General features: G+C 40.7%; 1 protein-coding gene across 9 annotated transcripts in view; it reads right to left on the bottom strand.

Moving 5' to 3' along the window:
* TNRC6B (trinucleotide repeat containing adaptor 6B) overlaps window positions 1-12481 on the bottom strand; it is a 135748-nt gene that overhangs the window by 78387 nt on the left and 44880 nt on the right. The window contains exon 1 of one of the 9 annotated variants that reach the window (XM_032105994.1): window positions 5954-6219. The exons of the other annotated variants lie outside the window; for them this stretch is intronic. Coding sequence (XP_031961885.1) covers window positions 5954-5958 — 5 coding nt within the window. The 5' untranslated portion in view covers window positions 5959-6219. Of the gene's footprint in view, window positions 1-5953; window positions 6220-12481 lie in introns of those variants that run through there. 9 annotated transcript variants of the gene reach the window in all.

Genomic DNA, 12481 nt, shown 5'->3' with positions numbered 1-12481 from the left:
CTCAGTAGTAGCCAACCGCTTGCCAAAGAAAGCTGTTTTGTAGTCAAGTATATCTAGAGTACCAACACAGAATTAGAACTGTGTGTTTTAAATCCGACCCTGAATCTGGCATGATTGCTTAAGCAAAATTACATACAATTAAAAATATAAATGCTAATGCAGAAGCTGCAACAAGAGCACGGACGCTGCTACATTAACACTCTAATATTGAGGTGCAGTATGTTCTACTACCAACACTAAAATTTAAAGCGGGGGAAAAAATGTGGAAGATAACACTGAAGACTCTTTTTAAGGAAGGTTTAAGTGACACAAGACACTCCATCCTGGAAAACTGGATGGCTCAGGCACAACCAAGTTCACGAACATACAATGAACCACAACGACAACACATTTGTATATATTTGCCACAGAGCACGTGTAAAATTGGACAGTTAAGCTCAACTCTAATTTATGGTTAAGTGGCATTAACAGATTATATATTTAACCTTTCCTATTTTCATATAGGTCAACTAGCTCAAAAAACTCAGAATCTACAGAAGCTGTGGTGTGTCCATGTTTTAAAAACCCTAGTTCCAGCAGTGTCACGGCAGCTTAAGTTTTGCCATTTTCCTGTGTACACAGAGGCTGTGCCCAACAGCCACTGAGATTACAAGTGGACAGCAGATTTATGGTTGTGCTATTGAGCAAATGCTGTACTTAAAAAAGGGGAAAAAAAACCAAAACCCACTGAGAACACCAGAAGTAATTTTCCAATTGTTTTATTTTTTAAAGAAATACTTCTTCTCTGATTCAGAAATTAAGACAATGTTCTGCTTTAGTTCAAATCGGTTCAGATGTTACACTCACACCTGTACTTCAGGCAGCCTTAACTCTACATCTGCTAAGCACACTGGGAAAGACGAGCATGCTTCCATTACAATTTAAGCAGGCACAGTGGGGTTTCATGTACTTTTAAGGAACTAAAAAAGAATGGTCACCTTGATTTAAAAAAAATTCATGCCCTTCTGCTTTTTAGCAGCTGAAACAACTATGCTGTTCAAAGCATACCCAACTGTGATGGAGCTCAATGTCAAAATTACGCTCTTCTGACAAATTATAGACTACTTATTTGTTTGCAGAGAATGTATCTATAAAAATAAACACAAAAAAGCTGAAGTGGTTTTTCACTAGACTACCTCCCTGTAATATTTTTTGCTGCTCTTACTGGAGCTACCTCAAAATTTGTTGATCCTCCTCCCCCAGTGTTAAAATGTGGCCTCACACATCCCATCCTAAGAAGAAAAGAACTCCCCTGCTGGCATGAAATCAAACACTGTTGTATCTTGATGCCTTGTTTTGGTTTTATTGTAGTAAATTCCAAGGCTACACTTCAATTCTAGAATTCTCAATTTAACACATGTTTTTATTAATATACATGCTTTATACTTTTAAGCATATTTCCACCTATCACTATTGAGGTGCTTTGAGATGATTTTCTCTGCCTAACATATACAAATGTCCATTTAATTGAGTTCAGACACAAATTGTAGCACTGTAAGGAGCAGTCAACTTTCATACTTACTACCTATGGTTTTTAACAAAACCGCCCTCACTAGTTTCTCTCCAGCTGTATTAGCAGACATTTTTTCCATGGTGTTTAACCCCTGGTTTGGTTTGTTCTTCCTTTAAAGTTCATCTCATGTGCTATTAATCTATCTTCTATTAGATATCTGAAAAAACTCCAAGGGTTGTATCTTGTGTTATGTTTTCCCACGTGACTAAACAGGCTAATTAAAAGTAGTCCTGAAAGTACAATATTTTGAATGGAAAATCTTTCAATTCACCCATGCTATAACACCCAAATATCACATCAACCAGTTCTTACAACACAACTCTTCAGAAACTAGTATAAAATATATAATTGTAGTAGCACCAGTGCATTTCATCCCTAAACTACAATGCCAGCATACTGTACATAGACAGGAAGACAGCCTTTAAAATTACAATATCAATAAAACCTTAGGAACTCCTTTCAGGGGGAAAAAAAAAAAATAAAAATTCCAGGTTTGCATATATTCATGCTGCTCCCAGAATATATGCTCTATCTCAACAACAAACCCATGAAAACCAAAACAAAAACCCAACCAAAAAAAAAACCAAACCCCCCAAAAAACCCTGTTGTGTTCTTTAGTAGGAAGCCTACGTGTAAAGGAGAACTTAAGTAGTGACAAGTGCTAAATGTACAGCTCTGGAGTTGGAATTCACCACAAATGCAGAAAGGTACCATTCCTCCTGTGTTCTGAAGAACAATTATAGCAGCATCACAAAAAAACAAAATAGAAATATTCTCAATATGTAGTATTTATCTCCATGATAACTCCACACTTGCCTTCAATGCCAAAATGGCCAAAACCTGTTATCCTGACACCCAACTTTAAGCCACTTGTTTGATCGGTATTTGAAATAGGGCACATGTAATCATACCATGTAAGACTGTTAAAGTTAGCATTACATTAGCAACTAAAGATTTCAGAACAAATACATCTTTGTATTAATCTAACCTTCTAACCTGAATTTTACATCTGTTTAACAAATTTATTCTAGAGCAATAATGTTAGCCCAATATTTAAAGTTTAGCTACTTGAAATCTAAGGTAACAACACTAGAACCCTGATACTCAGAGCTGATCCCCTTGACAGGACATGAAATATAGGTCCTTGGAGCTAAACATCCTATGCATCTTATTTTCTTACCTCAAATCTTAAGCTGTTTAAACAGGAAACCAATACTTAACAAGGTGAAACAGCTCTTAGGAGGGCAGTAGGTGGGTTCTTAATCAATTAGAGCAAAAAAACCCTGAAACTTTTCAGTTATAAACAACTACGAGCTGAAGAGAGTACCAAGGGTGCAGATTCCAACAAATACTGTTCAAAATAAACTGTAAATTAAACTTCTCACCTTCCACCCTGGTCTAAAAGGAACGTAGATCCATAACGATCAGAATTAAAGAACTCTGCTTCAAGATGAAAGACAAGTTTCTAAAGGGGTACTAGGAAAGTTATGGATAAAAATTCTCTTCCAGAAATACTCTATTTCTCTGGATTTTTTCCTCGTAGATTTGGATGCTTTCTCCTCTACTAAGCCACCTATTAACAAGGAAGAAACAAAAATCTTAAAAAGGTTAAGTTTAGCTGAAATCAGCTGGCGAAGACTATGATCTTACAAAGTTTCTTTTCCTTCCTTCCTTCTCAGCAGGAGAGAAAGAGGCTAAAAGAAAAGCAACTGAAACTAAGCATGCTGATCTTTCAGTCACTTGTTTTCCCTGAATTTTTTCCCATTAGAATTGCAGACTCCTGTATATTGAAGCTCAACAGTAATAAGGCTTTTCTTGTCAATTATTTCTCAAGAATCTCTTAGATGTAGTGCAAAAATCTCCAGGGGCTCTGCTGACTACAGACTTCACTGTAGCTTTCAACCTATCAAAACAGTCTGCTTTGGAAAGGGACTGGTTCCTGCAGATACCAATAACAACTGACATGCAAATGCAAACAGAAAAATTAAATAAAGCTTCTGAACTCACCATCGTCACTGCAAACTGAATGAAGCAAAAAAGATTTCCCTACCCTCATGCCTCTGTAAGCTTCAAACTGATCTAGAAATCGCAACTCAAGTCAGGTCTCTCAATATTAAGTGTTTTGTTCCCTTTGTACTGCAGGAACATACTGAATACAAACAGCGTTGAGAATTGCCCAGATACACACTTAAAATCCTACAGTTGCACAGACTGTACAGTCCTCAACACACCCTGCAGTAAGATTCGAGGGGTCAAAAGCATATTTCTTAGAAGAATTATTTTAATTGATCTTTCCTATTCAGTTACAGCCTCACAAAGCTACTTAAATGTTTGACAGACTCCTTACTGGAATGATTTCTATTATTCTCAATAGCTGCCTTTTGTCTGACCCACGACAGCTTCCACAGCTGGGAGCAGTTGCAGTTGTTGGAAACCACCCTGGTATCACATCACCATAACAATCAAGCTATACGTACTAACATTTACACATCCTGGAAGCATGTAACGTAGGCAGTAAGGCATGAAGGCAAAAAAATACACAGAAAAGGCGAGTACTTTTCTGAAGTGCAAATTCTGGGAAGACTACATCCTACAATACTGCCAGCTCAGGACACAGTTTGAGTTTTCTTTACTTTCTCAGTTCAGCCATCCCGTTCTACAGCAATTATCACAAACTACAGTAATTGATGTTTCGGTCCAGTAAGCACCAAATCTGAGAATAGTCCTACTTTAGCCTGCATTTGAAAACAGTTCTAATGACTAAATTGTTTGTCAATCAACAGGTAGATTCAACATATTCTGGCTACATCCAGATCTCCACTGAGCCCAAGAAGGTTTTGAACAACAAAAGCCATCAGGGTACATCATGTCAAAGACACAGAATGCTTTTCTAGCACTTCCTCAGATACCTGCCAGTAACATGAGGGTGGAATCTAGTAAGTTCATTAACCCCAAACAAGAAGCATGTGTTACTTCATATATTAACTGGGTTATCCATTACTGTTAAATGCTTAATGACCAAAATTACCAGCAAAGTACACTACGTAAAATTTGAGCAGAGTTCTTTTTTGTTGGCTTCCTCTAATATAAATATTTTTTAAAAACCTCCAGACACCATCTCTTAATTTCCATGAGACACTTAATATACTGCAGAATTATTTTGAATATTTACTAGCCAGTGCAGAAAAAAAAGTCCCAGTATATACAAAACTATAATGACAACGGCCAGATACATTTTCAATAAGCTTATTGAAATCTGTCTCCTCCGTTTGTGTTTAACTGTATGCCACAAAGAAATATAAAATATGAGCCATCTTGTAGGTTTACAAAGTTGACCTGCTAACCACAATCACTGCACTAACACATTGCAATGTGGAGTACATTCACATGATTATTTGCAGAATTATGTGCTGCTTACATGTTCAGCTACAAAAAATATCACAATGCAATGCCTGTGAGGAAGGGGTGAAGAATAATGTATACCACCATAGAAATTTTTTCATTTAACCTCACAGGAGCATTACATCACACTCTTACAATGCAGGAGGAGGGGCCTATTCTCAGAAAGCAAGATCGAGCTATTTCCCTTTAATTTTCTGCTTGCTTCTGGAGGGAGTTGCAAAAATAACTCGGATTTAAATTTTTAGCAACACAGAAGGCTGGATGGGGGGGGCGGGGGGGGAGAAGCGAGAAAGCGCAGCCTTCTACCTACGTTTACTAACGTGCAGATGAACGCTTGCTTTCCGTAGAACACAAAACCCCGGCAGCGGCCAGCATCCCGCACATTCCTGAATACCTGGCGCACGCCGGATGGGCCGCCAGCCCCGGCCGAGCCCGCGCGGGAGCCCCGCGGCGGCGGCGGCAGCGCCGGGCCCGGCACGGAGCCCGGGCCCCCGCACCCGCTCCCCAGGGCTCGGCGGGGAGGCTCCGTCCCTGCTCCCGCGGAAGGCTCGGCCCCAGCCGGCCTCGGTCCGACCCAGCTGCAGAAAGAATGCAAGCCCGGTCTTATACATGCAAATTTTTGCAGCAGATTTTAAGAGCTCCGGGTGCTGTGGGGAAGAAATCACTCTTTTAAAAGCCTCTATTTAAATAAAACAAGATTTTCAGCACTATCTTGTACTTTACCAGCTCGGAAAATACAAACGATCTTCTGTAATTTGCCTAGGCGTTTTAAATTACAAAAATCTCCCAAACCCACACCACACTTGTACGGAGAGCTCCTTCTAAAAAGCCCCCAAAATCCACTGAAAGTGCCGTTTACGTACAAACAGACAACATCTGAAGCAAGTCTTTGTGCTAGAAAAGACACCTCTGCAAAACCACGGATGGAAACGGACAGCTCAGGCTCTTAAAAAAATCTACTGATAGGTAAAACCAATAAAACATAAACGTACCACTAACCTCATAAAGTGCAGCAGTGCTTAAATCCAGCGAGTTGAGGCATACAAGGTAGAAATGGAAATGAAAAAAAAAAAATCCCAAAATGGTTTTGTGTTTTTGCTTTTTTGTTTAGGTTTTTTTTCCTTTTTTGTTAATTTTTTTTGTTTTGCTCTCTTTTTTTATTTCAAACGTTCAGAACCCAGCAGAGACTCCGTCCGCCATTTTGGCTGCGCTCCCTCGCTCTCTCCTCTCGCTCCCTCCCGCTCGCTCCCTCTTGCTCTCTCTAAAGGAAGCAGCTTTTTTGTGACCTTCAAATACGGGCGGCTCACGTGACCCCGCGCGCGCTGTCACTCACCGCCCGGGCCCGGCCCATCCCCCGCCTTAAAGGGACAGCGCCCTGCCCGCACCGGGACGGCCTCCCACGCCAAACCCCGCGCCTCGCCGGCATTCTGCTCCCCGCCCTCGTCGGGCAGAGGCGAGGCACCAGGAGGGTACAATGGGGGAGAGCCCTGAGAGTACGGAGGGCGGCCCAGATGGAGCTTCTCTCTTTAAAAAAGGCTAAAAAGCCAGCAGCCAGTCATGCTAATTCCACATGAGGGCTGCAGAGCCGACAGGCGGCGAATGGTGAATGTTAAGTCCCTCCAGCCACACGCGCTGTTCTGCGGTGCACCGGGAACGCCGACCCCAGCGCTCGCTTGGAGAGGAACCCCCATTGTAAGCACAACGCCCTCCTGACTCAAGGACAAGAGGTTCATGCTCAGACCAAAGTTAATCCGGGCTGTAACCAGACTGCCTACACCACACGCACGCATAAAACCCAGATCCCGGTCCAGACACGGCAACACCCGCAGGACAGCAGAGCAAACTCGGTCTCTCCTGCTGCCTTGTCCGCTTTAAGTCTCAGGCTGCAAGTCAGCCATTAGGCAGACACTCCACAGCCTCTTCCCACAATTTCGATAGATAACTGCTCTAACAGTTGAAACAGAGAATCCCAGCATCCTGTAACATAAAAAAATCTGCAGGCTGTTTCCAGATGTTACCCTGAATGTACGGAAACAGTAAAGAACACAGTTCAGCAAAAGGATATGGTGACGCGTGTACGATCCTGCTGTGAGGAGATTTGCCCCTGAGTCAGCCCAACACAGGTAGGAAATGCTGGAGCTGACTCTGTAATGGAACCATGCCTGGTGAGGGAAATGACAGCTTGCTCGGGAAGCTCTCGGGACCACCCTCAGGGTAGAACTCTTAAAATATACAAGTTTTTAATTCTGTACAGTTATGCAGTGTAACTATGTACAAAGTAAAAAAGCCAAAGCCCACCTGAACACGAGGGGAATTTTTAACATGTACACCTTTGTACAGACTTTGTGTCTGGGCGTGTGCGAATTGCTTTAAATAAGCTATAGCAAGTATAGTATGAATACTGCCATCTCAGATCTACAGTTTATATTGCTGCTGTGCTTATACTAACTTCTACTTAATCATGCTGTGTAAAATTAGCCAATGATTAAGTGCTGCTAAATCCTTTAGACATAAAACCACTGATAAAGTGTGAGGCTAAGTTTGGCAAGCGGGTCCACTCTGAACCTCGCGATTCAACGGGAGGGTCTCCCTTACCCTTTGCACTCTTATCTTTTTGTATTCCCAGTCTCTGTACAAATCTCTTCAAATTGATTATGATCTGATTTTCCTTCTTCATCCATGTAGTAAGCAACACAGGGAACTGTGCCCTGTTAAGTTGTGCCTTCACAAATTTATATGAAAACCTGCTTTTCCCAATAATTACAGAACCACAGAATATTGGGATTTGGAAGGGACCTTCAAGGATCACGAGAGTCCAACTCCTGGCCCCGCACAAACCACCCCAAGAATCACACCATGTGCCTGAGAGCATTATCCAAATGCATCCTGAACTCTTGTCACAGGCATGGTGCTTTTGCCAACACCACCGACAGGAATTCTTTAAGCAATCTAAGCCACTCATTCATGACAACACCATGGAATGGAACTAACTTGGAGATCCATGGGAGGGCACTCCAAAGGAATTAATTTGAAGGGGGCAGAAGCTGCTCATCTTATGAGCAAGAATAAAAATCATTAGCATGTATTATCATCGAATGTAAGCCATTGGCCTCATCAGGAGGCCATGAAAGGCTAGTACGGCTCTAGTTCTGACACGTTTTGCTCCCACCCTCATGGTAAGGTACAGAAACTCAGGGATTCTGCCACTGACAGGATTTCTTCAACAGGACTACAGCCTGCACTGTAAACATCCATCTCTGCAGGCTCAAGAAACTCTGGCAATAGCTCATGTGAGCTGCATTTATGGAATGAAATGAAATAGATGCAGCCGGATTTAACTGCTCAGGTTGTTCTGTCTAAACCAGAGTAGAGAACTGCCCTGCTGGATGTAGCAGATTAGAGTATTTTGTGGCTGGGCCAATCCAAACACAGGTATTTAGGAAATGTGGTGAAAACTCAGGGAACATCTTATTTGTGGCAAGACCCAAAGAGAACACCACAATTGCTCTAAATTCCTAATGATAAAATCCAAACCAACTGCTGGGCATCCGATTCACACAGTTTCATAAAAGCAAATGTATATGCGTATCTATGAAACGGCTATCCCCCTCCTGAAAAAATACATTAAGCACTTCAGCTACATATTCTATACATGTTCACACTGAGTATGACAGTACGCATTAAGCTACAGACAATTTTATTCCCTCTCAAAAGCCAAATTGTTTTACTGAGACCTATAAATCCTCTTAACTTCACTAGGGTTTGCCAACTCTCCATTCTGAAGTCCTGGAAGCCTTTACTTCAAGGAGTTGATAATACTGTGATGACTTTCAGAAACAAGCACTCACTTGAGTTGCTGTGTATCCAAGTGTAAATAACTGCTATAGAATTTCACCTTACCAATGTTCTATTGACAAAGCTTTTTAAATCAAAAAGTAAGCAAATTATCAGTGAACCAAAAATATTCAGAGAGGCCAGTGTGGGTAATTCTTAAATAACCATAGCTTTAATCGATTTTTTTCTACTAAACTATCATTTGAAAGATATAAATTCTTTACCTGTTCTTGTTGGCATATTGATTAAGATAGCTAACGAAAAGTTTTTGGTTTTTTGTTTTGATTTGGGATGTTTGTTGAGTTCTGTTCATAATGAGCACAGTAGATCAGAAAACAAAGGAGTAGAGCATAAAAATACATAGCTTATACAAAATCTGCACACCCTTTTCAGAGGGCAATTGTATTTCAAAAACTTAACCATTAAGTATTCTGATGCTAACAGGCTGTTAATAGCCAGTGTTAATAGGTTACATCCTTGTTATGTACTACTAACTTATCTGATTACAAACACTTCATTTCTAAGCTCCTTCCATCTGAGGATCATAAAGCACTTTAAAATCTTTAATGAAGCTTCACAGTGCTCCTATGAGGACAGTATCCAGTATGAGCAGACATAAACATGCACATTCAGAGAGATGCTTACAATTGTGGATTCCCTGCGCTCGTATCTCAACTGAGACAGGAGAGGAATAGGTTTTTAAAATTCGTATTAAGATGTATTGTGGTTCTAGTAACAGCTCATCCTTTTTGATGACCTATCAGTAAGAATCAAGCAATTAGGCTTCAATATTATGTACACAGGCATGCTCCAGTGTCCACTGGAACTGAGGTATCCACACCCTCCAGATGTCATCTCAAAAAGGAGACCTGGTCTGTCTGACCTGTAGATCTTTACTCAGTTTTAAAAGGGTTTGAGGTCATCCAGTCCATATGCAAAACTCCTTTTCATGAGCTGGCATTTTGTTTGGGCTCAAAGTCCTACAGTTTGATGTCCTATCTTACTTTGAAGGCTGCACCCTCATTGTCCCAACACTGGACCCCACCCACTGGGCTTTCTATACTGCCTATACACCCATGGCAACAAATTCAAGACTTATTTTTCCCCCAGAAAGCTCTTCATAGCTGATACTATGAAAGTGAAAAAGCCAATTAATCTCCTACTAACACAACTCTTCACCAGAAACCTCAAATATTAACAAGTATCTCATAGCATGAATGCCTTGTCACCAACTGTCCTTTCTCCTGCTGGTGAAGAGTTTGCCTCCTGAAATATTAGAGGAAAAAAGGCAGATTTTACTGGCTAAGTGAACTGAAGCCCACATGCCCTCTACCCTACTGCAACTCACCAGTTAGATCTCCCAGATGTCCCTCTCCCAACCCCAGAAGTGAGGTGCAGTAAGAGATGCAAGATAATTGGAGGCAGATTACTCACCAGTTCCCCAACCAGTCCCCAGCAGTCCAACCGACCTGGATTACAAACCCACCAACCATATCTCTTCAAGTTAAGAGGGATCAGAAAAGTGCCTGTCCTTCCTGAGATCATAACTGAGAAGCATAACTCAGGGTAGGGACATGTATGTAAGGACTATGTTTTATAGTTGCACAATTTCTAATAATAAAGAGCAAACAGAAAACCCCTTAAATTAAGGAACAGAATTAAAAGTCTTAACTATTCCTTGTGTGCTCTAAAAACTGCCATATGGTTTATTTCAAGGAAACAATTAAAAACAGCCTCAATTCTGGATAATGGATAGTTCAGATCACTTTTAAATTATTTTCTCTGGACAGACAGAGACGCTGAAGCCCAAGACTTCTGAAAATTGAAGATGATAGCTAATTCTGGCTGTACCAACATACTTTTTTTAAAGTATTCACAGCAATTTCACCTAAGCCATTGTACAAATGATGACCTCTCTTTCTGCAGGAGTGCAAAACTTTCAAGCGTTCAAACATTTTTCAAGGACAAAACACTCGCTCCTAAGGAAAACTAGGATTTTGTTTTGGGGTCCTCCCCTTTCACACTTAGTAAATAGCAAGACGTTTTATGCTGCAGAAAACAGAGCTAGCAGGGGTTTTTAATGATAGTAATCAAAAGTGTAATGTAAATTGTTTCTACACAGAAAAATACCACGACGAAAAACATCCAACAAAGGAAAAGCTTGCTTAGTTTCTGAAAAAGTTACAGCAGCTTTTGCATCCCTTACACAAAGGCACCTATCAACACATTTTAGGAATTATTATTATTATTCTTCAAAACTTATATTGCAACACTGCTTCGGAGCCATACTAAAGCTCAGGCCTCATTCGTATTTTTCCAGGGACAAAAGAAAGAATACCAGGCCTGAAAACTTCAGTTTAAGAATGATACATGACTTCAAGCTCAAGCCAAGTTCTGACCCTATACATTAACGAAGTGCTCAGGAAAAGATAATGAGTCAGAAGGAAAACTTTATTCACCAAACTTAGCAAACACTCATTTTCCCACCTAATTTTTCCTCAATCTGCTGCAATGCTTTCCCTCAGTGTTCAGCCTATAAATAATCTACCACTGTGCCTCCACTTCTTCAATTCCCCAAATGCCCTTTCCAGACCAGAGAAAGAGAAAGCTTTCAATCTGCCTTTTAACAAGGTTGTTGGGTGAACAACAGAACTGAAAGCTCATTTCCTATGAATCTCTGTCACACATCACTGAACCTCTACTTTCCACACTAATCCCAGCTTCCTGCACAGCCAGTTCTCCTTTGATGCCAAGGTTCTAAGAGTATATTGAGCTCTATGCAGACCTCTTTCAGTGCCTGGGCAAAAACTAGCATATACTGCAGCTAATCCCAAAACACACACAATGATTAGCTGTTAAAAGACATAAGCAGATAATCATTTGTCTTGTCCTGAAACCCTTCTGTTAGTGGGGAAATTAACTTTGGTCTCTTCTCTAGGAAGCTACTGAAGTTTAATATATTGGTAATTACAATTATATTATAGTTTCTTACTTCTCTGCCTCACCTGACCGGAACTGGACAAGAGAAACTCCAAACTCACTTGGGAAAGATACAGACATGAAAACCCATTGCATGAGACTTAACTACTCTAGGAACTGAAAGAATTGACCCCAGATACTATCTCCCACCAATGAAGTCCACATCTAAATGTTCATTGAGTCTTTACATCCATATCCTTGGACATTAAGTAAGCAGTTTCCAGTAGCATAACAAGCAATGAAATTTGTGTAAATTAATATTCTTAGAATTTCTTTAACCTCCTCTTTATTATGATCTTAGAAGCATCTTGATTTTGAAGGCTATAATCCTATCCTAACAGATCTTCCTCTTCAGTTCCTAAAATCCTATGAACTGCCAAAATATCAATGAAATGGGAGAAAGTTAACTGTTTTATGCAATTCTCTTAATGACAGTGAGAAGAGAATCATAGAGTGGTTTTGTTCGGAAGGGCGCTTTAAAGTTCATCTCATTCCAGCCCCTCTCCTGTGGCCAGGGACACCTTCCACTAGACCAGGTCCCTCAAAGCCCCATCCAACCTGGTCTCAAGCACTTACATGCATCTTTCAAATAAAGAGACATTCAGGGAAAGGGTACGTCATCCCACCCATATACACAGCAAGTGTTGCTCTCTAATTGTTACTTGTAGCATGTGAGTTACCATGCCAGTTACGTGACTGATTCAACTGACTTTC

This window comes from Corvus moneduloides, chromosome 4, assembly GCF_009650955.1.
Source record: "Corvus moneduloides isolate bCorMon1 chromosome 4, bCorMon1.pri, whole genome shotgun sequence".
NCBI classification, from domain to species: Eukaryota; Metazoa; Chordata; class Aves; order Passeriformes; family Corvidae; genus Corvus; species Corvus moneduloides.
Note: the sequence above shows the minus strand (reverse complement) of the source record. Positions and strands in the feature narration are given on the sequence as shown.